This window comes from Calonectris borealis, chromosome Z, assembly GCF_964195595.1.
Source record: "Calonectris borealis chromosome Z, bCalBor7.hap1.2, whole genome shotgun sequence".
NCBI classification, from domain to species: Eukaryota; Metazoa; Chordata; class Aves; order Procellariiformes; family Procellariidae; genus Calonectris; species Calonectris borealis.
In genome coordinates, this window is record NC_134352.1 from 7,634,254 (window position 1) to 7,659,893 (window position 25,640).

Sequence of the window (25,640 nt, forward strand, 5' to 3'; positions counted from 1 at the left end):
CAGAAGTTGCAAGAGGTGTAGCAAGACAAGCCACAAGAAGGCAGAAACTAACGTAATTCCTGCTCCAAACTCTGGACAAATGTTATCTTGGCATTGCTCTTCCATATCTGTTTTCTTTATAGGTGTATTTTGTCCCCGCAGAATGCTGGCAGGGCATGAATTACCTTCATACTATGCTTTTGCTGAATGTCAAACCAATATAATCTTGTTCACTTTTGCTGTCTGTTCTCACAGTATGCTTACCGGTGTTCGTATTTTGCTACTTAGCTGAATTTTCACTCTTTTTATTAATGTTATTTAGCTAGTGCCACCTTTTATTTTATTTCTGAAATGTGTCTAATGCGAGTAATTTATTTTGTATGCCACTGGAGGTATTTGAGTCAGGCTTCCTGCACACAGGAAGGTGTACAGCGGCCCTTCTTAGTATGTCTCAGGGCTGCTTCTGCATCACCTGTAGAAGTTCAATAATTAATTTAAACTTTTATTTCAGTGTGGAGGTTGGTGTCCGTGTTGAGGCTTATAACTGTGAAGAATGGATCAAGGACCGAGCACGGCATATTAACAGCGCATTTCTCATTTTTAAGACTGTAAATGACAAAGGAGAGCTGCTCACCTTCCCCAGAATCAAACCTACTACAAAGGTCAGCTCTCATCCTCAGGAGTAGGATGAATGCATACATGAGATTATGTGGTCCAACCCTGCACACTGCACATCACAGCCAGCCACTGTAACCTTGCTGGGAAAGCAAGGACTGAACAGGGCACTGAAATGCATCTTCCTGCAGAAGGGGAGACCTCTAAATGAAACCTCACTCACTTTTCTTTGAGTGAAAGATTTGTCATTGTTAACTTCAGTCATCCAAAACTGAGAGGTGTAGTGGAGGGTAGTTATCATTAGAAATTCCGTAGTTAATTGATGAACAGGGAAGAAGAATCTGCTTTTTGCAGTTTTTTGCACCTGTCTATATGTGTCTTGTGCAATCTCTACTGACTCTAGATGAAATTCCTAAGTGCTCAGTGAATAAAGTTATTTTTATAAACCCTTAATGAAGATGAGAAATAGAGTTAATAAAGAAGTTTGTAGGAATCAAATCCCATGAGATGGGTGTGCTTTCCAGTTCCTTTGACATGGAGATCTCAGCACGTGTTTCCCTGAAAGTGATTCATGAAACACTCGGAGCACTGTGAATACTATTGTTGAATTACTTGCTGTGATGTCACCTGCCGTTAACTTTACTGTTCCAATTATGAGATTTTTAGACAGCCAGCATAGACAGAAATGAAGTGATTATTTAACATCAGTGAACTTGTATTTTATAGGATGGCAACTGGACAAATAAATCAAGGTGTCCTATGTACTAGCTGAGGCAGTAAGGTTCACTACTGCCCATTTCGGGCTGTTCCAAGAGGAAAAACTAACTCTTCCTCTTAAAAAAAAAAAAAAAAAAAGTGCCATAGCAGCTTAGCTTCTGTCAGAAAAACCGTGCTTCCCTTAAAGACCTGCCTAGAGGAGCATCCACAAGCTAAACGTCAAGATAACATGTACACTCCTTCCTTCGGAGTAAAGCAAACAAATCTGGGAAAATTAGTATATGCTCAAGATAGTTTAAACTTTCCGTGGTCATTTGACTGAAAGTGACAGCTGGTATGGCAGTGCTCTACAAAATAGGCAAGAGATGTCTTCAAAAAATATTATGTAGTCCTTGGTTTAAAGAAGACTGAGATGCACTCATCTGGAGATTCTTCTTGTTCCAGAGGCTGTATGTCAGCTCTCAAAAGCTGAGGAAAAGAAGCTTTTCCAAAGTGACATATCCTTCAAGATAACAAGTCCTATTGACCTTTAATGCAGTTTGGTGTGGCGTACACTCTTGGATCACTTCCGTGCTTCAAAAAAATCCACCCTGGCAGAGTAATAATACAAGAAGGGAAAGACCTGCCACCTTGAAGGGCAGATCACATGGGTTTGCGCAGTGTTTGCTCTGTGTCCCAGATCCATGTGCACTAAAATAGGAATTCTTCCATGCTTCCTTTGTGCTTTGAACATCAGATGATGATGAATTGGATTAATAGTTTATTTGGTGGGTGGCACATTTAGAAAGAGTAGAATGTGTGTGGTGCACTGCCCAGCTGCCACTGGTTTAGGACCAAAAAGTGCTAGGAGTATGCTACTGTGATACAACTTTTTTATTGGACTGTTCTTGCAAATTTAAGGGAATATTGTCAAGTCAGAAGTAAACCACTGACTCAGGTTAATCTGGGGAAAGGCCAATGTACAGAGTACAATTCTTTATTTATTTGTGATACATCTCTGCCATTTGTCCACCTGTAAGAAATAATTTTAGTTGTCTTTTTTTAGACTGTGTCCTAAAATAATCAGATGTGTTACTGTCTGGTTTACTTTTTATAAAGGATGGTATGAGGCGATACCATGGAGCTATTGCCCGAAGGAGAATTCGACTAGCCAGGTATAGTTGGGTTACAAGGAGAACTTGATTTTGAAAACTTAATTTTTTTAATGTATCCTCTAAAAAAGTGATAATTTGTTAAGTAGTCAATGTCTCCTCAAACATAACTGCTATGTTGCAGTTACTTTCCTGGTTTACTTTCCAAGTGATTTTGCCTGAGTTACACTGAAATTATTAGAGGCTACTTGTCTCAAAAATACTTTGCTCTATAGGTTATTTTGTTTGCCCATCTTTCTTGGGAAGAAAAAGGAGTTATTGCAAACCTGGCTTGCAACTGAAAATTGGTAAAATACCTGTAAAGTATTTAGAAGACACTTAAGCCTATAAAAGTGATTGTTTCTAGTATATATAGAAGAAATTGTAAAGAATCAATTCATGCTATTATTTTTCTTTTGAATTTTGTTTTAGAAAATGCATGCTGTCTGCTAAAGAAGACAAACCTTCTGATCCCTGGGAGAGAAGCAACCAGGTAATCTGTAGATTGTGTCCTAACACCTGCTTGCATAAAATGGTGTATTTGTACAATTTTTGGGTGTGCAAAACAGTTTTACAGGCCGTATCAGTTTCCAAAGTGGACCTTCTGTACTTAAGCGTTACGATAGTCATGGAAGAATGGATAAATGTGTAATAAGATGAACATTTTTTTTCTTCTTGAATTATTGATTTAAAAGTAAGTTTCATACAAAACGTAAAAAATGTCTTTAAGATAGACTTTTTTAACAAGTGGTCCCTTAAGTAGCCGAGCTGTAAGGTCTCTTGGAGATTTATATCCCAGTGTCCCCAGCTTTTAAAAAGCTGAATTCGCCTGCTGAGGAATTAGTTTAGTTTTTTTTTTTCCCTTTAGCCAGCCACTGACTTTCTCAAAAATTGCTGTGAGCATTTAGTAAATGCTAGAAGTGGGGGGAGAGACGTGGCAATACCAACAGACAGATGAACAGTGAAATACCGTAAACTTTGTTTCTATGGAAAAGAGAGGTGAAAACATATGTTCATTCCTAGATACTCTGCATCAAGTGGTACATGTTTCTGGCTTGGACATGCTAGGCCATAGAATGTTCCTGTGTCATGAAATTAATAGCAATGAACCTGAATTTGGGTGGATTTATAAGACACCCTAAATTTTGTTTCAGTGTTGAATTTTTGTGGTTAAATTTTCATTGCATTTAAGATCTCAGTGGCTCCCAGAAATTTTACCAGGTCTTTTTCCATTACGTGACAAAATAAATAATTGAGAATTCTAATGCAGGAAGTGATTTGCTGTTAACAGAGGCATCTCCGCTGTTTGAAGCAGCATTTCTTTTCTGAAAAACAATAAATATAATTATGCACACAATGATAAAAATGGCTGACTTAAGATTTATTTAATATTAAATTAAAACCTGTCATTAAAGGCTCTAAAGCTGTATTCTCTTTATACAGTGGTTAAATGAGAACTCCATCCCCCGTAGTCAAGCATAAATAACGGATATATTTGCACTTCCTCTGCTCTGAGCCTGCTTTGTAAAGCAATTGCCAGATAGATTACAGCTTGATAGCAGTGAAGAGGTTAATTTTCTAGTAGATTTTAATTACTTAGGAGGAAGATGGACAAAACCATTAATTTAGTGGTCTGAGAGGTTACCTGTATTATCTGTCTGGTGGTCACAGTTTTTCTGCACTGCTTTGTAATTGGAGAAGCCCAAAGTAGTATTTTGTTGTTGTTCAATTAGGGTTGTTTTGCCAACAGCACATAATCTAGCTATGGAAAGTATTTAATTCAGAAACTACTGGACTGGACTATAGGAAAATACACATTTGTTTGCGATTGAGGGGTAATGATAGAAAAAGAACATCTTATTTCTGGAATGTTTAGTGAAATGTACCTTTACCCTTTCATTTCTAGAAATGTATCTTACGTTTCAGGCATATATGAGTTACAGCAATATAGCTGCACTGACACACCTAGCAGCAAAACCAGGATGGGAAATAACCAGTACACTGGATGATGTAAGTGCATAATCGTGGAATAGCTACATAGCCACTTTAGCTATGTTTCACCGTAAGAGGTGGGTGGACAAAAGCAATGTTTTATGTTTATAAATAAATACATTGGCTTGGCAGTGTTTGGTTTTACTGTGGCTAGGGTTGAAAACCAAAACTCCCAGAGTTTTCCTGAAATGTTGCAAAGCAACCTCTGATTGTCCAGGGAGCTGTGCAACCTGGAAGTTCCATGGAGGAGTTCTAAGATGGTCTGAATGACTAGTGAACGTAGGACTTGGGATCCCACAAGGGTAGGCTTGCCAGAAACTGACCAGTTGGGCTTGTTGAACAACACACAGCAGAGTGTAAAAACACCAACAAACCCATATCTCATTTCTGTGAGACCTTTTTTTTTGCCACAACTGACATGCTTCTGTGTTTTTTCCAAATTTTTTGATTCCAGTGAAACAACAAACTTGGACATCTTTGTTTAGGCAGTGCTGTTGATGATCTGTGGGGCTTCTCATGTCACTTGATAAGCAAAATGTGTGCGGCAGTCTGTAACATACTGCCTCACCAGCTTTGCAGCATGGGAGATGTTTCGAATAGCAGGCGTTATCTTGTGATAGTTTCAAGTGGACACTGCCAGTAGACAGGTAGCAGCAATTAATATACGACATTTTTCAGTCTCTGTCTTCTCAGAAGACCACTTGACTCTTTCTAGGCACATTTTTCCTTTCGGATATCTTTCTTTCTGCCCTTTTTCTATTAAAAAATTACAAAAGTGTGAAAGCAAAGCACCTCTCCATCAATCAGTGTTATAATCTCAAAATCAGTAACGAATCTTGTGTAAGCCAGTTTTAAGATAGGAAGATGCTGTTAAGAAAACCAGTAGCAAAATAATTCAGCTGGGAAAACTCCCTTTTAACCTAGTCGCAGGGCATGTTTTCCAAACTATCGATAGATATCTGTTAAGGTTTGGTTTCTGAAATATGGTTAGTGACTGGCAGATTACTTTAAGATCGTGTAGATTCAGAGATGTTTTGGGACAAGAAAAGACTGTTAAAATCTTTTAGTCTGACCTCCTGCATGTCACAGGCTATGAAACTTCACTTACTGATTCTTGCATCTAGTCAATAAGCTACTTGAGTAAGAGCATATATAAAATCATCAGGAATTCCAGTGACGGCAAATCTGCCAGTTCCCTGTGTTGGTTGTTCCAGTGGTTAATAACTTTCAGCAAACATTGTTGTGCCAATTAAATGACATGCTGGAAAAAGCAAGCGTGAACAATCAAACTGAAACATTCAGCGTTATTTTCAAGCCTCTGCTAAGACTATATTATTATCCATGTGAAACTTCCCTTCTGCAACCACTGGGACTGCCACAATCTCAGTTTCTTTCTTAACCCTAAATGCTTGAAACCTGTAACCGAACCAGCACCAAATGTTGTGAAGAAATTACTTCATACAAAAAACTAAAACCCATGCACATTCTGGATGACATTTTAAACACCAGGATGTTACTTCTCTCTCTCAGCAAGCCACCAGGTACCTTCCAGATTTACTGGAGTCTGGAACTTTCTCCCCTTTTTGGGGAGTCTTGATAGTAAGATCTACCTCTAAGCCACTTAGGCCTTATCTGGTGGAAAATCTTGAGATCTTGAGTAGCTTTCTCTAGCTGTTCTTTCATCTAATTGAAGTAATGTCCTGGTTTCGGCTGGGATAGAGTTAAATTTCTTCCTAGTGCTGTGTTTTGGATTTAGTATGAGAAGAATGTTGATAACGCACTGATGTTTTCAGTTGTTGCTAAGTACCCCGCTAGTCAAGGACATTCAGCTTAAAAAAACAAAACCAAAACAAAACAGGCACTGGGAGGGAGCATGGCCAGGACGGCTGGCCCAGCTGGCCAATGGGGTATTCCATACCATGTGACGTCATGCTCAGTATATGAGTGGTAGGCGTGATCCAGGAAGTCCCGATCGCTACTTGGTTATCGGTCAGCGCGGGTGGTGAGCAATTGCATCGTGCATCACTCATTTTTGTATATTCTATCATTATCATTATCATTATTATTATTATTTTCCCTTTTCTGTTCTATTAAACTGTCTTTATCTCAACTCACGAGTTTTTCTCACTCTTACCCTTCCGATTCTCTCCCCTCCCACTGGAGGGGGAGTGAGTGAGTGGCTGCGTGGTATTTGGCTGCCTGTCAGGTTAAACCACGACAAGTAGGTATCTGAAATCCAGCCAAATCTGGCTCTGGCAGGATGTAGGATGCAAATCACACTGATGCTGTCAATGGATGGAGAGTAGGCATCCATTCCCATTGTTCTGGACATTTCTGAATAATCTGGCATTGTCAGTCATTAGAGATTCCTTAAAGAAGTGGCAGGGATCCAGGGTAGTACGCTACTTTTTTTTTTCTGGAAGCATGTATGCAATGAACAGTGATAGCAAACCATAGTTATGATTGTAGGCCACTTTGATTGTTATATACTGTTTATTTTGTAAGTCAGTCTTCTTTCTTATTTAGCATCTACTTGCAGGCACAAGGTAGACTGCTGACAAAGCGTGGATGTCAGCAGTAGGCAGAGGGTACACTTGTCCCTACATGTGACTGTATGCTTACCTCTAAATTAACTCACTAGGGGGATTAGATTTGCTCTTTGGCAAAGAAAATGAGAGTGAAACCAATCTTGGACTTTACCTATACAACTCCCCCAGTCAAATGTAGATGTGTGCTCGAGCCCCTAAATGCTGGTATAGATGCAGCTCCAAGGAAGTCTTTCTGCCAGCTCCAGTTAATGAAACGTACCATCTTGGCAAATGTTAGTTTGGTTCACTTATCACTGTTTCACGCTCACTTTTGTCAGTTTTGCAAACGTGAGCACAAGGAACTATCCCTTAAGACACTGTACGTAGCTCAGAACATTACATCATTTTTCCTCAAGCACTGCAGACCACCACACACATATCATACCAGTCTCATGTTCTCTGCACTCACGTACCAGGTCTTGATCCTTGTGCTTAGGCTATACAGTGGCGTAGGCACAGAACAACTCCTGAGCCTTCTTGGATAGACATGCATAGGAGCATCTCCACTCAAACAGATCCCTTCAGTGTCCATGAAATGGTTTCTTGGAGAGACGCTGAAAGAACCGATAGTAGGAATTGGGTAGCAGTGCTGGTCAGTGCTCTGCCTGAAGGCAGTCATGCTATGGGCAAGGAGACTGTCAAAGACATTAGACTGAACTGTGTTTTGGGATGAAATATTCTAGTAGGTAGATTTTGCAAAGCAGCATGTCTTCTGTGTATTCAGAGGATTTGTTCCTTTTCCATGGAATTAGAATGATGCCAATTTGATTGACGGTTTTTGAAAGTAGAAAGTGGCACTGTGAGCTCTTTGACATAGAGCCACAAGACTTGTAGGCCTATACTAACCTAGCCTTGCCAGTGTGCACTTAGCAGGGAGATGTTTTAACAGCTGCGCCTCCTACTTCATTTTGTCATTTTCAGGTCTAAAAGACTTCTAAGACATGATTTCTCTTCTCTGCCTTAGAGGAATATTGATCCGTGCATCCTGTAGCTGGTTTCTAAGGCTCTTAGGCCTTTTGTTTTACCCCAAACTTTACTTCAGCAAGATGCTTGCTGGATTATATTGGGTTTTTTTTCCCAAAACCATGAAAATACAAAAACATACAAAATCTGTGTTGTTGCACAAATGCTCTGTAAACCAAAAGATTATTAATTTTTGATATAGGGAAAAAAAAGCAACAGAGATGGTAACGCTTACAAATTTTGTATCACTTAGAAATGAAAATCTGTTAAAACTTTCTAGGATTTGAGAAGCAATTTAGCATATCAGATTAAAATTTGGGAATAAAGTCCACTAATTCTAAGCACTCTCTTCTACCCATCTTCTTCCATTTATGGTTTATGGAAGATGCCAAGTCCTTCTTTTGCAAGCATCGTGTGTACATTGTTATGTGCAGGTTATTCCTTTTGAATTCTTTGTGTTAGGGTTCAGGCTTAAGGCTAGAAATAGACCCAAAATAATCAGGACAAGATACTGCAAGTGTGGGACAAAAGAGGCAAAACTATGTTTTGAAATAATTTTTCAGTATGTTGTTAACTCTGGGGCCTCTGCTTCACAGTAATGAATAGGGGAGGGAAAAAAGATATTTTGGAAAGAGAAATGTTGAGTCATTTTAGGGGAAGGGGGCATAGGCCAATGTGTGACTGATTTGCATGGGCAAAGGGAGCTGAAGTAGTTGAACCCTACTAATTACTAATTAAAGACATAGGTTGCATAGGTTGGAGAGGTGGATCAAGGAGGTAATCCATACATCATCCAAACTCATACCTCTTAAAGCTCGGAAAGTGCTTTTTTAAAAATCTGGTCCCTTTTGAACGTCCGTAGGTAAGCTCCCCAAAGCTGCAATGCACAGGACTGCTGGATATGTTCCAAAATCTTGGTGGCAGGGAGGGCAGTTGCTTGGTTTGTCTTATTTTGCTAAAGTCTTTGTTGCCTCACAGATACTGCAGGGATGCTCGTTTCGTCTAGTGTGGCCTCACTCCAGCTTTCTCCTGCTCACCAGTGCCATATCCAATGGACCCTACTCTTAACTTTTGAATTCCTGGAAAGCTTTAAGTAACCATCACTACTACTGCAGATAAATCTACCTTAATAAAGTTTCTTCCATTCCTTCCTAAAAATCGTATGTTACTTTCCCTTGTTTTCCAATATTTATGCTGTATTTCCTTAACTCAACCTGGCTTAAGGGCCATGTTCAAAAACGGTAGAATTCTGGACCAGTACCTGCCCAGATTTAAAAAGTCTAATCTCCTGTCACCGATCACTGATGCCAAATTCACAGAAAGAATTGCATGAGGTCCTCAGGTAGCCCCGTTAGCTTTTGGAGTCAGTGAACTGAAGCCTCTGTGAGGAGGCTTGCTATAGCAAGGTTGAGAAAAGGTTTTTACCTTCATTCCTAAGCATATCTGCTGTTGTGTATGAAAGTGGTGACATCTACATGGTCCAATAACTCAATTTTTTCCAAGGCACCTGCAGTGAAAGGTATTTAGAGACTGTATATACTGTGAGAAAGAGGTCATGCTGGCCTCTAGTTCATTCATTTCCACTTGCAAGCTAATTCAGCTACCCTTAACTAGATGTAATTAAAACTGTATGATGTCACTATGCTATCAGTGTATTTGATTTTACACTGTGCTGTATTTTAATGTAAAACTAATCTTGAATACTCATCCGCCTGTCATCTGTCAGATATAGTTTCATATGTACTTCTGAGAAAATCTGCTTAAGTCCTAAATGTGTAACATTTATAATTGTTAAAATATTTATAGCAGTCATTCTTTGTTTTTAATATGTTATTCACTTTTTTCAGATAAAAATATGGACTCATGAGGAGGGTGATGTGTTGTCACTCAAAGTTGAAATGCAAGTGAAGATACCGTCACATCTAGCTTTCTCCCTTTTGTCTGACTTCACGTTCCGCCAACAATGGGACAAACATTTCTTGTAAGAACTTACTTTTCTTTAAGACTGTTCAAATCCACTGACAACTAACCTTTTCCAATACAAATATTTTTGAGATGTTGACACTTTTCTACCTAATTAAGAAGAAATTGCTGTAAGAAGGTGACATTAAAGATTCATTAGTCAAAGTATGGATTGGGTTTTTTTACCTTAAAAATAAAATTTAATTTCTCCTAAGTCTGACTTAAAAATATGGTTGCCCTGGACTGTCAAAAGAAAGAGCTGGGACATAGGTTCCCATTTTCTAAAATGAACAAAATTCCATGCCTAGAAAAATGTATGTTGAAAGAGTTAATTGAGTAGGCTGCATATAACTTGAGGTCGCTATATTGTGCATGCTCTCTGTAAGAAGTAAGGCAAAGCTGTGGACTCCTTCATGTCTGTGTTGTTTGGGACACTGATGCTCAGCTTCATCATACAGTCAAAGTGAGAAATCAAGAAATGGGGATCTTCAAAATGCATATTTTAAGAAAAATAACACCTTATAAAGTGTATCTAAATTGGAATGGGTTTCAGAATTGCTGTAAAAGGTGTTTGAGGTTTTTTTATTTACCTTATATGGTGTAGATTAATGACTAGAGGCAATTGAATTGATACGATACTAATTTGATTTGGTGAATATTCTCTTAAAGGAGAAGCTTTTTCATTAGTGAAACATTAGTTCACTAATAACTAATAACATTAGTTATTCTATCCTTCAGGATTTTTATCAGAGGGTGAGAGTGGAAGCTTAGGGATATTTGAAAATTTACCATCTCTGCTGAATTCATGGCTTGTAACAAATGAAATCTGAAGAAATATTGTGTTGATTTAACATACCTACAGCCAGTATCTCAGATTTCTTGTGACTACCATGAAGCCTGATTGACTGGTCAAAATGGAGTACCAGCTTAGCAGTGTTTATTGCTGAGGCAGTAGAAGCTGAAATTAAATAAATCAATTACTGCCAGTGTAAAGGAAAATTCTGACTTTTTTCTGTAGTGAAAACTCAGAGATAGTGGTGAGTACTTCCAATACATTGAAAGACTGTGTCCTACCCAGGTGGCCCTGTCTGAATGCAGTAGAACACAACTTTGAATAAAATCTTACAAATGTTTCCTGACTGTCTTTCCTGTGGTGTGTCAGATGGACAGTGTTTGGTCATTCAGCATTGCATGGCATGCAAGCTAATGTCACTCCAGACAGGAATCGACAGTATGCAAAAGATAGTCTTTTAAGACATTGCTCCCGCACCTTGCAACACTTTCTAACAATTTTGTGGGACAGAGAGATGGTGTCAGATGAGGTGTTGCAGAAAACCTCAATTTTTCACTCTGTGTTCCTCTCCCTTCCTTGCTGCCTGAACATGAAAATCATAGGCTTAATGTTAGGATGGACTATATGTTTGTACTGTGTTTTTTGTAAGAGATGCTATTGCATAGATCAGGTCTGCGTGTGTGTGTTAAATGTATTTGCAGAACCTGTGAGGTCCTACAGGCTGTGAATGAAGATGAGAAAATATATTATGTTACATCTCCACCCATGACTGGCCATAAACCCAGAGACTTTGTAATTCTTGTGTCTCAAAGGCAACCCTGTAAGCCAAGGTAAGTATGCAATTTCAAGTTTAACTGTGAGCACTTCGGAGCCACAGTTTTGATTACTGTTGACCTTTATTTGGGCCTGTCGCTGGGTGACAGAGATGATTTTTTTTTTTAAGAGATTAGATTAGTAGCTAATCTAAAATACAGTACGTTGATGCCTGAGTTTGCACAACCAGATTTGTTTTGCAACATGAAGGTGTGATGAAGTAAATTCAGAGCATCACAGATTTGTAGCATAGTCCAGTATTGCTTCTTTGATAGTGACTCTTCAGGAGTGGTCTATGAAGAGGGAAAATAGGCCAGAATCCCAAACAGGCAATTTGGAAAAGAACATGTCCCAGAGGGCCTGTCAATGTGCTGAAGCACATAACTGGGAGTTTGTCTGTGTGTTTGAAGTGACTTTGTAATCCCATTTAGTGTAATTCTGGAGATTTTCTTGTTCGAGGAAATGCTTGGCCTTTCTTGAAACCTCAGTGTGACACATTTATTGTATCTGTAAATTTTGCTGCTGAATTTGGTTTAAAAAGTCCCTTCATCGGTTCAACATACATTGATTTTTTTTTTTCATTGGTTTTCCTTTTGTTCTTGCGTAATGAAACATGGATAAATGGGACCATTTAGTGTATCTTATCGTTCTTTATTCTCAATTTCTTTTCTTATAATTCTTCATGTTAACAGAACATTGCTTCTAAAAGGCAGTGTTCTGTACTGTGCTTGCTTCCTCCCCCCATCTGGGAATTGAATCATGTTTACCTTTGCTGGGGCCACACTGTAAAGCCTCTTAGTAAAGGTTGCTCCTAGACCCTGATTCTGTAAACGTGGGTTGTGGAGAGCAGGATAAGTAAAAAAAAAAAAAAAAAAAGGTGGTGTTGTACATGGGTGATTGTTCTGTGGCTTTCCACAAAAGTCTCCTTGATTGCAGTCTGTGATAAAGCCTTAATGAGACTCAAGAGCGCTGAATCTTTTAACATATCTTTAAACATGGAACTTGTTTGCCTTCATATAAAAATGACATCTTCGATATAGCTGTGCATGCTCTGTAGTCATTTACATGTATCTTTTTTAACATCTTGTTGAGGAAATGTCTGATTCTTCCCCTTGCCCTGCAGTGAACCCTACATAGTAGCTGTAAAGTCAGTTACCCTCACGTCTATGCCACCTTCTCCAGAATACTGCAGAAGTGAAATCCTCTGTGCCGGATTCCAGATCTACAGTGACAGCAACAGCTCCTGTACAGTGAGTAGCTCTGCAGGCCTCAGCTGTGTCTCCTTTCCTGTAGTATTACATGTGCACATAACCTCATTTGAGCTGACAGTCTAGAACAGCAACAGCAATACGACAAAATAATGAGTCCGTTTCCCCAGAGTTCGGTGTGGTTATTAAGACATTCTTTATGCCACAAAGTGGAATCTGTCTTGCCCAACTTTGGCCAATCTGAATGTTGGGAAAGAAATCTAAACTAAGCACTGGAGGTGGCGAGGCACCTCCAGAGAGTCATTCATTCAATCCTAAAATACACTTCTAGAAGGGGTGCATTAAACTGCATTAAATTGGTCTCTGGTGCTGCCCACCTCTTTTTACTGACTATAGAGGAAGTCCAAGGAATTAGTTCAGATTAAGTACTTAACTTTAACTTTCATATGTCAGGAATTATGCAATGTGAATCCCATCTCTGGACCAATGACAATGTTCCTCCTTTCTTCTTTTCCATGGGAAGGCTGTAATTTTTCATTTAAGAAAATACATTCCTGAAAATATTCAGCAACTCTCAATGGCTGGGATTCTTTTTTCAAGGCAACGGCTTTGCTCATAAAGCACATGTATTTAACAGGTTACACATAATGTTTCTTGCTGCACTGCTGTGTATATTTACCTACATGCTTGAGGACCTGGCAGTAGTGAGGACACTGAGATCACTAAAGTACTGTAAAAAAGGCATGCTCTTTTTGTTAATGCCTTCAGCTTCAGAAGCACTATGTGTTTCTATTCGCATCGATAAAAACTTTGATACTCATCTAGGCTCTGCAAAAAATGGCTAATTATTGCAATCCACAGGCTTTTTTGTTTTGTTTATTTTTGTTTAAACAGGTGTGTTACTTCAATCAAGTGACATCAGGTGTTATGCCGTACTTGGCTGCAAATCTTACTGGCTCATCAAAATCCATTGAAGACACTGCTTTGGAATGTATGAAGTTCTTGGAGCAGCAAGTACTGCAGTTAAAAACGGATTTCTGAAGAGACCGCTAAAGATTATCAAGCAGTACTGGTTTAAATCCCTGCATGTGCGTTGATCGTTTTTCTACAGGTTAGCTAATTCAGATCGTGTAGCCAATATTGGGCTTGAGCCCAAGAATAGCTAGTGCAAGCATTTTCTATCAAATTAAGATTAGGCCTTAGGTTCTAAATTCAATTTTTAATTTTAAAAAGATTAAAGGACAGATGACGCTCTTGATTGCATTAATGAATTTTATATAAATGGAGAGAAAACTTGGCCCAGTAGAACTGTAGCTCCTGAGACTATTTCACTATTTTAATGTTATATTGAATGTAATAGCATCCAGCCAGTTTTAAATCAGTAGATACCACCCCCTCTAATTGGCAGAGAAGTGGTGCCACTAAGTAGCTTATCCAAGGCTCTGATCTGGTTGTCCAGGTTCTTGCACACCCATTACGTATAGATTACACCCTATAGTTAGTGTAAGTTAGCGTTTGCCAGTGTTTGTACTTTATGTGTTAATACCTGTAGTTTATCTGTGACTTCCGATAAATGTTTCTGAGGTTACAAATCCATGGCAAATTTTATTACGGTATCTCTGGAATGGTTTCAGACGTGGTTCCAGAAAGACAGCTTTGTAGTGGTGATGGGGGCTGTTGGCCTCTTACAGAAGGTGCCATGACCTCCAGCTGGCAAGCTCTATGCAAGACTGTTCTGCCAGCATTGAATAAATGCAGAACAGTAAGACTCTTGGATCCACTCCCTCACAGATGAAAAGGCAGAACAATTTAGAGGTTTTATTGTGGTTTTCTGCTTATTTTTGCTCAAAAGAGCCTTGTTCAGAAAAATGAGTATGATCATCAGCAGTTAGATCGTAACATGAATGCGGGGTTGTTAAAAGAATCAAAGCATGTAAACTGTAGAAGCGTCCTTTTATCTTACTGTAGTCTCATAACTGGTAGAGCGAGAGCTCTAGGGGTCTGGTCCAGTTCCCACTTAAGTAAATACATCTTCAATTTAATCTATAACCAAATCAAAGCTTTCATCAGTGATTTATAGGTTACAGCATGCCTGCATGTTTTGCATATGACATGTCTACCGAGTGCAGCAGAAGAGACACTGGCGGGAGTCCTGGAAGCTCCCGGGTGTGCTAGCACCGCGAGTCACCTGGCCTCTTGCTGGTTTAGCTTGGGCGCAGCCTTGAGCCAAAGCACAGGTGAAATCAGCCGCTGTCTGCTACGTCTAGCGAAGGCTGGCCACTGTATGCCATCCAACACAGGGATACCTTTGCACTAGTACTAAAAAAAGGAAAGCAGGTCCTGGCCTTTGGCTCTGGAGCAGATATAGATCCAGATCCTGATTTTGGATCGCCGTTTCTGTCACCTGGGTAAGGTGCACTCAGTCTAGGCAGCGAGGACGGCAGCCTGAGGGCAGCCCCCTCCACAGCCTGAAACCCACTGAGGCCCTGCCTGCCTCCTCCTGGCTGGTAAGGGAGCGGTGCAGGCCCCCTCCGTGGAGCCAGAGCTCAGCTCTCCGAGTCCTGCCCACGCTTGCTGTGTGCAGATGGTGGCAGACAAGCTCTTGAGCGGGCAGGTAAGTCTCTATGGTCCCAATTTTTAGTGAACAGAGACACCTAATGTTCAGCTCTGAATACATGCGTGACACATCAGGGAGAAAGAGCCCAATCGCTGCCTGCACCAAGCATTTCTTATCAGCTATCTTCCTATGCAGCAGTTTGTAACCTGCCTTTAGAGACATTTACACACTGAACTCGGCTGTGGGGCTACCGCAGGGGCTATCTGGAGCTACCTGGCATTTTTGAAACATTAGTGTCCTGCCGAGCTCGTGCCTATGAGAGGTTCTGCCCCCAACACCGAGACCTCGGCCACGGTAGTGCAAAGCACTGCAGAGCCAGGCCATGTTCCGGATACAGCCCCCCCACATCTTTGGGGGTGTAGGGGGAAGAGTGGCTTTTTGACACAGACCAGCCTCTGTGCAACTTCTAAGACAAGGAGATTCAGGTTTCTGGCACACAAACTTTGCTTAAACTTTAATTATTTGCCTAACTTTTGAATTTATTTGTGGGTACAATGCATCTTTACATGCAGCATCTTTTACAGCCGCTTTTCAAATACCTTTCTTCAACTACGCTTTGTAGCTTTGTGCAATCACCGAAAAAGAGACTGGTGGGTGCATTGAATAAGCAGTTTTGTCCAACAGTTACTGAAGATTGCTAACCTGCGCAGCTGTTTGAGAGGGTAGTGCAACATTGCAGTGCCTCATTTTCCTCAGCAGTCACTGGAGCAGAGAAGAGGGAGGCGCGCAGGCTTCCAGCCCCGTGCACGCATGTGCCATTACTTGAAAACGGCTGTTGCCTTTGTACGGAAATTCTCACAGAGACCGTACCCTGCGATTTTCTGTCTGAAGAAGTCCATTATTTCTCCTCAGCGGACAACAGAGCAGCGTGTAGGAGCCCGACACGTGCTTTTACAGCGCAAGACGGATCACAGCAGCAGGTATGAAACTCAAGGTTGTCTTACCCGGCGAGGGCGGTTAGGCTCACTGAGCTCCAGGGGAGCAGTACGAGGAGGGCTGCATCGCTGCGCTGAAGAGACGGCTGGGCTGGATACTAGCACGCCTTGCTCGTGCTCCACCATTCTGAGAGCAGAGGTTAATCCACCGCTTCTTGCGGGATTTCTTTTGCCACAACTGTCCTCTCCTAAAAAGTCATCCTTTTTAGCAGTCCCTTTCGCCAAGCAGAAGTGACAGTGACCAGCTGTGGGAAGGGAACAGTGAATTTTCTTTTCCTCCAAGGTACACGTCATACTCCATGTCACTTAGCAGGCTGTCAAAGGGATGCTTCTGCCTCAGATTGCAGTAGCACAACGGGGTGACCACGTCTTACCCAGAACCACAGACCCGCAGCAGCCATTTCCTCGGGAGGAGAGGCTGCGCTCCGAAACCACAACTCGCACACCACGCTCTCCACACCAACCCCCATCTGGGAAGTACTGGTTCCACTAGGAAAGCCAAGGTGCATGGCTTCAAGTTCCTACTGGTAAGAGAACGTGTTACGGTACCAAGGAACTCTTAAAGGCAGGAAATGATCTAAGAAGATGCTTTTTAAACAGTATATTTACTCACATAATAGAAAGGGAAACACTTTTTAAGCTGGGATAAATGTCAGTTGCAAAATATCCACATTAAAGTGATACTGCTTTGAGCTTTAATCCAATAGTTAATCAAAACTCTGTAATGAATCCTTGATTTTGTCCATTCTCTCCTCTTCTCCATTTAATGCGTGCTCCGATTATTATAAACTGAAGATACATGCCCTATCTTAGTCAACTTATGTGCCTTTACATGCAGAGCAGAACCAGGAAATGCAAAGTAAGAGCTAAACTACTGGATTCTTTAGCAGCGTTTTATTAAACATAATTAATATGTACAAATATAAAATATATCCACGCAATTAAATTCCTGTATTTGTTGTCCGCTGTAAGAAAAGTACATTACAAACTCATGGTTTCAGCAGCTGGTCCTAAGCACCTCAAAACCCAGTCCCGAGCTCAAGTTTGCGTGTGGTTGGTGTTCCTTCTGTGTTCTCACCAAGGCGATGTATGGACTGTTAGGGCACTTTTACTCAAAGGGTGAATTAATTCTTTAGAAGCAATAGTTTTACTCCTGTGTAACTTCCCCTCAAGGACTCTTGCTTATTGCTGTGTAACGTAAGCTGAGGTTTTTAGAAGGCACATTTAAGATTTTTGGGACACGGAAGTACTGTACTTGTCCGACGGCAACCACAGCTGCAGCAGAGGACCGAGAAGCGCGATGTCGCCGGCGCCTGCCTGCAGGGCACAGCGGAGCGCTGCGCAGAGACCCGGCACCGCACCTGCCCGCGCTGCCCACGTCTGTGCCAAGACGCCGGTTCAGAACGAAGCGCCGCACGCAAGGTGAGCTCAAGGTGCGCTTCTGCGGCAACATGGCGCTTCCGTGTTCGTCTTAGGCAAGTGACAGCCTACCACCTGCTGCTGCATAGGCTGAATGACCGCAGTATTTGGAGAGCTCTTGCAGGAACTCCATTTTGAGTTGGTTTCGTAACTTTCTTTAATATGTATCAGTTTTTCTAAGGCTGCAGTCTCCATTTAAAAATAAATCAATCTGCCATTAAGCAGGCATGTGTAACAGAAGCAAAGTTTACTCCCAACTCACCAAGGGATAGAAAGACTGAAGATTTTTAAGGACTTTCCTTGAAAAAAGTAAAGAAACGAAGCAAGCTGCTCACTTGCTCTCCAACTCTTTTCAGGTGTATTTCACCACAAATAACAGAGGAAGGGCGTGATTCTGCTTCTATTAGTGAACAAATACTCAAACAATCCATGCATAAACGATCGGGTTAATGCATGTACACGTTTAGCTGAGTAGCGGTAATTGCACCCCCAGGCTCTACAGGCTGTAGAGTCTACCTGATAACTTCACTACAAGACTGCACATACAGAGCAAGAAATCATTCTTTCTAAAAGGAGAAGGCAAAATCAAACCAGAACTCAAGAAGAGTCTGTAGAAAATACCCACAATGCCTTTCAGAGAGATGTAGAAATACTCTTAAAAAGACGAGCATGACTGCCTTCATCTCTGGTATGTAAAAGCAGCACTCTTAAGGTAACAACGCTGACCACCGAAATGCAGCAGTCGCAGACCTCCGTGATAAAATGCACATATCCTGTCTGGTTACTGCAACCAGATCCCTCTTTCGAGAAGAAGCCAATTTCCCTCTTCAGAGAGCTGGCAGTGAGAGGGAATGTGAATCAGAGGGAATGCTGTATTTCGGCAGAGATGATACACAAAAATAAAATACCCACTTGCTATATTTTTGTTGTTCCCAGCTTTTCAGTAAGATAGGGGAGCCTGGGAGGCAAGCTGGAAAAATGAGGGGGGACAAAAAAAAGTATTTAGCAGCAGCAGCCTGCTTGATTTTCTGGAACCACCGCTGTGTGTGGTCACTACTCTGGAGTGAAGCAATGCAGGCTAACTGTGGTTTAGAGCCAAAAGGCCTTCAAAAAGTAACAACTTTGGGTCCTTTCACTTTTGGTTTTTGCAGCTTTGGTGTTTCTGTAATTTCTTCATAATCTGCGCTCATTCCAATGGCCCATCGCCCAACCGTAACCTGATCTGTAGGGCGAGAGACAAGAGATCATGGAAAGGCTAAGCATTACACCAAACTTCCACCCTTGAGGAACACGTGGCCTGCAAAGGCCTGTCATTGATTCACCAAAGATCTACCAGTTTAGTTATAGCGCTGAAGCCAACTCGCTTTACAAAACTTTTTTTCAAATTGTGTTTTGTAAACTCCCTTTCTCCCCCCATGCAGGTTGTCAAGTTCAGAAATCATTACTACGTTTTTTCCTGTTTGACCGTCCAAAGAAACATTCAAAGAGCATGCAGGCAATACATTAGCTCTCACATAAGTCCAAATAACGCCTACAATGAAGATTTCAGAGTATGTCCAGCATCTCTGGATATAAAGGGAAGACCTTCTCTATTATACAGATGAAAAAACTAAGCCTGAGGAGGCACAACGGAGCAAAATTTACATTTCTGAACTCACACCCCTGCATATAATCAACATCATCCTTTCGCTGTTTAAATGCTATTTAAACCAATTCACTCCCCTTTCCTAGAGAAAACCAACTTAACCGTTAACTTAAACCAACCAGTTAACCAACTGATACTTCTTTTCTGAATGACAATCTAATTTTGAGAGCAACAAATCAAATCATACCAAGAATATCACGCAGATAAATCAATGTTTACTTGGATTAACTTCTGTATATTAAAGCAGACCAAGTAACTCCACCTGAAGAAATTATAAGCCGTAGTAACTTCTTTGCCAGCTATCAGCTGTCTTCCTGTAGTCTAAAAGTACTTTGCATGATGCAAACTGATTTCAAAGAATATTACAGTTCTTACCAATGGTGTCACAGTTCCAATTAATTCAAATATTTTTAACCAGCAATACTAGTTTTGAAACATCAGCGTAAAGACTAATATTCCCTTGGGAAATTAAACAGCAGTTGTCAGTCTTCGTTACGGACATAAAACTTCTCAAAAAAAGGTAGAAAGAAATTCCAGTTCTGCTTCACATACACATAATTTCGGGCCCTCCTGCCAGAGAGCAGAAAGGTTTGCACTGGACTGCACTAACAACTGAAGACTGCCATTTCCTGGTAACAGCTGGCCCAGCTTTGAGCAATGCCGCTCCCTACAAACGTCTCTTTCTCCTACACCACCTGTACAGGTTTTTGACTTACAAAAAGCCTGAACCACACAAAGGTCATAAATGCCATAAATGCGGCATGCAGAAATCCGGCAAGGGCTACGTTACAGGCTTTCAACTCGGCAGTCATCTGAGTGGGCACTGCCCAACAATCTGCTATGGCTGATGAGTTTGGGGAAATTTTAAAGCCTTTTCATGTCAGAAACTTCTCTGAGACCAGTTAAGTCTCAGTCTCACCTGTTCTGAACTAGCAAAGCAGCATACATCTAGAAGGTTACACACGGTCTCGGATGCAACAGTATCATTTGTAAAGGATCAGATACAGAAAACGCCTAAAGTATAGGCCTCTATTGCCTCCATAAATATTTCTTACATAAATTCCACAAAAGTTTATGGCATATTATTAACCCAAAAGTTCTATAAGCCATACAAACAAGTAGAAAAATGAACAAATGTTTCACCGCTTCAGGAACAGCCTCATTCTTCAAACCCTTGTTTGATGCTTTTGCCTTCCTTAGCAGTTTTTTGGTATATAATGTAATTATTCCACCCACATGGAAAACCAAAGAACACGTAAGCAGCTTATTAGCTGGTGAATCTAGCTGGACAGATCTCCTGTCTCCTCTTTCTCTCCTATCTTGAACGACTTGAACACCGGCCTGCACAGGCAGCTTCTACAACCTGCCGGTACCGCCACCCTGCAACTGACATTATATTCAGTTCCACCGCTTCACACACAGATCATCGAAAGAAGAAACCAGTTTTGTTCTACAGCTGCCAAAGTTGTGAACAGCAGCACAAATACTGGCTAACAAATACACACTAGCTCATCATATTACCTTCAGAAACCCATGAGTTGTTTTTTTTTTTTTAATGGATAGTTCATGTTTTGAATTTCAACTTAATGCCTCCTCCACGTACCCCTTAATATAAGCACTCATTCCCAAAGGAAGGTCATCTTTGCTATTTGCAAGTTCCCTTCTCAAACCCTTCTTTCCTGACCAAATTAGGCAAAGCAGTAAACAAACATTACTCAGTTGTGCACTCAAACTCCACCCTGTATACTCCCCCGCATCTCACCTGAGTTCTGTTTTTCTGGACAGTCTTTTCTGAAGTGCTCCACAGAGCCACAAAGTCTGCAGCCACCACCTGTTAAGAAAGTTGTTACTCATCTGGAAAAAAAAAAACACCAAAAAACACCAAACACAAGACAACCCCCCTACAGTGTTTTAATCTTGTATGTATATTGAAAAATCTTGTTCTAGTTTTCTGTGGTGACAACCCATAAATAAGATAAGGAAATGTCCCTATGGAGAGGTCTGCACTCCTAGGCACAAAAATCTAACATCGTGGAGCAGATACGCTGCCAGCTTTAGAAGCCTGCAAACACAGCTTCCCCTGACTGTGCCTGTGACGGACAGACAGAGCTGTCTGTACTCACACTGCCCTGTAAAGCATCACATGCTACGAATTCCAGTCAACACATACTGAATATTTCTGATTTGTCTGAAGCTCCCTTTTTGAGAAACAAGGTGAATTCTGCTGAAATTCAATTATTCAAAGGAACTTTTGAAATTAATAGGAGCTCCTGAGAGACAGGTAATCCAGCTGCAGGTACTGAGATATTAAATATAAATTCTACTCATAATCCAAACATTGAAAGTAGAAGCACAATGCCTCTGAAGTGATTTTTCTTCCAATTTGACTGTTACAAGACTACCCTTTTGGGTTTGCCAGGCCTCAAGTTTGTACTGGGAGACAGAATGTTATTTGTTAGTGCGAACAGAGAAACCGGGCAGAGCAGAATCTGAGTGAAATCTTCAAACTTAGATCACATTTCTCATTAAAGTCGCTTCAGCTGAAAATGTCCTCCTTCTAGTGAGAGCCCTTGTTTTGCCTGAACACCTCCCAAAGTCTTAAGCTGTAGTATGAGAGTCTGTTTTTACCGCATACTTTGGTATATACACATTTAAATACACACCGACTACATACACACAGCCTATTATGGTTTTGTTTCTTTGTGCGCCTCTTGAAATGGCAAGCACAAGCAAGTTCTCATACTTTGCATCTCATTAACACTAAGCTTACAATTAAAACAGAAATCCCTAGGTAACCAATATTAACACTGAGTTTCCCAGAATTCCCCAGAATTAATCTGCTTTTACCAAGAATAAAAGATATTCAGAAATTCCTTTTAGTCGGATCCTCATTCACTTACAATGTTACTTTGTTCTGCATCAGGCAAGTATGAAAAATGTGTTTTGGTTTTCGTAAATTACTACACTCACCTTCAGCATACAATCCTTTGGGATTATCTGGACATGACCTTGATAGATGCCCCATCTCACCGCAGATGAAACATTTTGCATATGGAAATGCCCCTGCAAAATCCCACACAGTTTATGATTCACGTTAAAAAACTTGTAAAGCCACAGACAACGGTGAACAGTATTTCACTACACTATTATACTATAAACACTATTATAATGACAGTATTTTACTACACTATTATACTATAAACACTATACTGTCTCTTGCACTATTAGGTTCATTGTTATAATACTGTATTCCTTTAAAGATATTAACCTATCTCCTCAGAACACTTACATTATAAAAACGCAAAGCTTGTATTTCAGTAGTCAGAAAACTCAGATCAAAGCACCTCGAAAAATACAAATTTCTGAGACATACCAACAGCTGGATCTACTTTTGCTTTGCATTTGCTGATGTCATGTTCTGTGGATCCGCAGCGGTAACAGATTCCTGTACCCATATCTTGACTTTCAAGTACTGCAGGACAATCAGCAACACCATGGCCAGGTTCTCTACAGTGGAAACATACCTTGGAAAATAAAAATTAAGTTATATGCATTTTCATAGGCGGTTCACATAGCAAAACACAGCACTTTTAGGTGGCATTACTAAAGAATTCACTTACTCCTGTTATTTGATGACCACCTATAGCCAGTGGACATTTACTAGACCAGTACTTCTGGTACTATCAGAGGTACTATCAGAGGATATCTATCAGAGACGTATCTCTAGTGCTGAGATTTGAGGTTAGTACAACATAAAAAGACAAGATTCTGTGAACGACACTCAAAGACCTGAAAATCCCAGTCTAATCAGGCCTTCTGGCTTTTTAGAAGGCAAACACATCAAGGGATCTTCTCCTCAGGGAAAAACAGTTAGACAAAAAAGACCCTGTCACAAAGTAACTGTTGGTGGTCTATGCCATTGAACCGTATTGCTATGGGTACGTTTCTCCTTTTACCAACACACACCGTACCGGGTATTCACTCATTGACAACTGAGTGCCCTGGATGAATGATGATAGTTGATTTTGACTACAGCATAGTTCTCCAAGCTCTTTAAGTACTACGTCAGTAAGTGCTTAGGTAAATATAAGCAATGTTGCACCAGTCCTATAATTTACTCACGAAGAATTTGCATATCTCAGATTAATTAGTAGTAGATTCTCTTTACTATGTCCCCAGATTACACTCAGCGTATGCTTATGCTGAATGCATAAGTTTGTGCTGAGATAACTGCTTTTAGACAGCCTCATTAGAGTCTGCTGGAGATCCTGCTCCAATTCTCAAGCAGAAGACTCTGCAGAAAGAGGCCTCAAAACAGCAGGAATATCGTACTGATTACGTATAGAGATGCACCAAATTAGTTTCACCCAGGAGACAAGAGCGGCTGGGAATTCATCAAAGGGTAGCAAGAACAGCACTCAATCGGAAGAGTCACGCTAAAGGCTAAGACTTAAGCTGAAATTAATTGTTTGTTTCAAAGTTGAGATACTTGAGGTCACCTCGTTAACTTGAAATGTCACTTAGCACACGCTACGCTTCTAGCAGGTAAGGCACTCGGCCTCCTCACAGGATCAGCAGGGAGTAAGGGGTCTGCGTTTTCCACACGTAGCTCTTCCCAAGTTTTTAACAAGCTGCCACGGAGGGGCAAACACCCACGACTCCAGACAAAGCTTACCATGGCATTTTTCTTCATTTCTTGCCTCTTCAGCCTCCTGTCCTCCCGCCGCCTGTCCTTCTTCAAGGCTATCGCTACCTCCTTCTCCAAGTCAGCGCTCTCCGCTTCAGCCACCTCCCCACCCCGCCAGCTCTGCTTCAGGTACGCCGCAAACCCGTTGACGTCTTCGTTCAGGTAGTCCTTCTTCTTTTTGTTCTTCTTCCTCCTCTTCTCTTGCTCCGTCTTCAGGGAGAGAGGGCCCGAGCGGCCCTCCCGCCCCCCGGGGCCGCTCGCCATCTCCTCCCAGGGGGTGGCAGCCAGCGCCTTTTCGCCGGCAGCGCCGTTTCGGCGAGCCCATCTGGTCATGGCCGGGCCGGGGCAGCCCCTCGAGAGGCACGCAGGTGCAGGCGGGGGCCCGGGAGCACACACGGCCCCCTCCCCTCAGCGAGGCGGTTTTCCGCGGGGCACGACCCCCCCACCACCGCCCGTGGCGCCCGCGCTCCCTCAGCCCCGCCCGGCCCCTCGCTCGCCTCCCAGGGCGGCTGCACTGCCGGGGCGGCTTGCCGGGACCCCGCGGTCCGTCCCCAGAGGCGCCCCGGCAGCCGACGGGGGCCGGCGCCGGAGGGGCCCGGCCTGAGGCGGCCGCGGAGACGCCGCTCACCCGAGTCCGCCGCGGCAGCAGAGACGGTCTCGCAGAGCGGCCCTCCGGGCCGGGCGACTCTCCCTACCGCGCGCCGGAAGTGGAGCGGCGTCCCCGTGGCCGCCGGTGGGGCGGGGCGGGCGTCGCGCGGGGCCCGGCGCTGACGTCACTTCCTCCCGCCGCCGCCGCGTGCCGCTCTGCCTCTACGCCCCGCCGCCATCTTGAGGCAGGGCCGGGGCAGCAGCGGGGACGTGAGGACAGCGCGGCGGAGCCCCTCTCAGGAGCGAGGCGGAGGTGCCGCCGCCGGATGGGGCCGCGAACGCGTGGGAGAGGCCGCAAGCGCCTCCCGAGTCCACCGGCCGCGCTGGCCCGGGAGCGGCTCTCTGCCTCGCCCAGAGGCCGCAGCGCGCCTGTGGAGTCGCAGTGTTCCCCTGCTTCTTAACTGCGCCGCCGAAATGCCGTGTTCCGGCGTGTTCTCACCTGCTACCTAACAGTAACGTGTACGGTTGTTTTCTGTGTGGTCTCCTTGAAACGGATAAGCGTGAATCTGCGGTTTGTGAAGGCACTTCAAAAACACTAACCTTCTTCCAGAGCAGTTTAACTTTTTTATGGCAGGGATAAAAGGACGGTGGGACATAACCCTTTGCAGGCACCTGTGCCTCCCGGGGAGCAGCCGGAGGAGCGGGGGGGATCATGAGGGTGGGCAGGCGCTGCTCTCCGTGTGCAAGCACCGTTCTCCTTGCGCAGCCCTGCTGCCAAGAGCCCGTCGGCTTCTCAAAGTGGAGCAGGGGAATGGGCACAGCAGCTAGTGCCAACTGAGTCATCTATCCCGGTGGGCAGGGGAGCGCCATGCCATGCCCCAGTGGCAGGTGATGTTCCTGGAGTGCCACAGAGCTATGGCGGAACGGGAGATCGGAGAGGCCGGGGCACTGCCGCTGATGGGCCTGCCTGGCTGCTTGCCGAGCGTATG

At 42.5% G+C, this 25,640-nt stretch overlaps 2 protein-coding genes across 4 annotated transcripts in view; one reads left to right on the forward strand and one right to left on the reverse strand.

Annotated features, from left to right (window-relative positions):
- Positions 1 to 14,376, forward strand: part of ACOT12 (acyl-CoA thioesterase 12) — a 35,009-nt gene extending 20,633 nt beyond the window's left edge. The window contains exons 8-15 of the mRNA XM_075136973.1: positions 491 to 641; positions 2,410 to 2,465; positions 2,874 to 2,934; positions 4,368 to 4,451; positions 9,832 to 9,965; positions 11,441 to 11,569; positions 12,676 to 12,802; positions 13,655 to 14,376. Coding sequence (XP_074993074.1) covers positions 491 to 641; positions 2,410 to 2,465; positions 2,874 to 2,934; positions 4,368 to 4,451; positions 9,832 to 9,965; positions 11,441 to 11,569; positions 12,676 to 12,802; positions 13,655 to 13,801 — 889 coding nt within the window. The 3' untranslated portion in view covers positions 13,802 to 14,376. The remainder of the gene's footprint in view (positions 1 to 490; positions 642 to 2,409; positions 2,466 to 2,873; positions 2,935 to 4,367; positions 4,452 to 9,831; positions 9,966 to 11,440; positions 11,570 to 12,675; positions 12,803 to 13,654) is intronic.
- ZCCHC9 (zinc finger CCHC-type containing 9) lies at positions 626 to 24,782 on the reverse strand. 3 transcript variants are annotated; one of them, XM_075136991.1, is made up of 5 exons: positions 24,052 to 24,780; positions 22,750 to 22,900; positions 22,347 to 22,439; positions 21,139 to 21,207; positions 626 to 3,766 (listed from the first exon to the last, which is right to left on the reverse strand). In XM_075136991.1, exons 1-5 carry the CDS (start codon positions 24,394 to 24,396, stop codon positions 3,726 to 3,728), a joined length of 699 nt encoding a protein of 232 aa, XP_074993092.1. In that variant the 5' UTR covers positions 24,397 to 24,780; the 3' UTR covers positions 626 to 3,725. The 3 variants fall into 3 exon arrangements, with proteins under 3 accessions (XP_074993092.1, XP_074993090.1, XP_074993091.1); XM_075136989.1 differs by lacking the exon at positions 626 to 3,766 and adding an exon at positions 14,806 to 16,557 and having other exon boundaries at positions 24,052 to 24,782; XM_075136990.1 differs by lacking the exon at positions 626 to 3,766 and adding an exon at positions 17,188 to 18,953 and having other exon boundaries at positions 24,052 to 24,778.
- Positions 24,783 to 25,640: the final 858 nt, after the last annotated feature.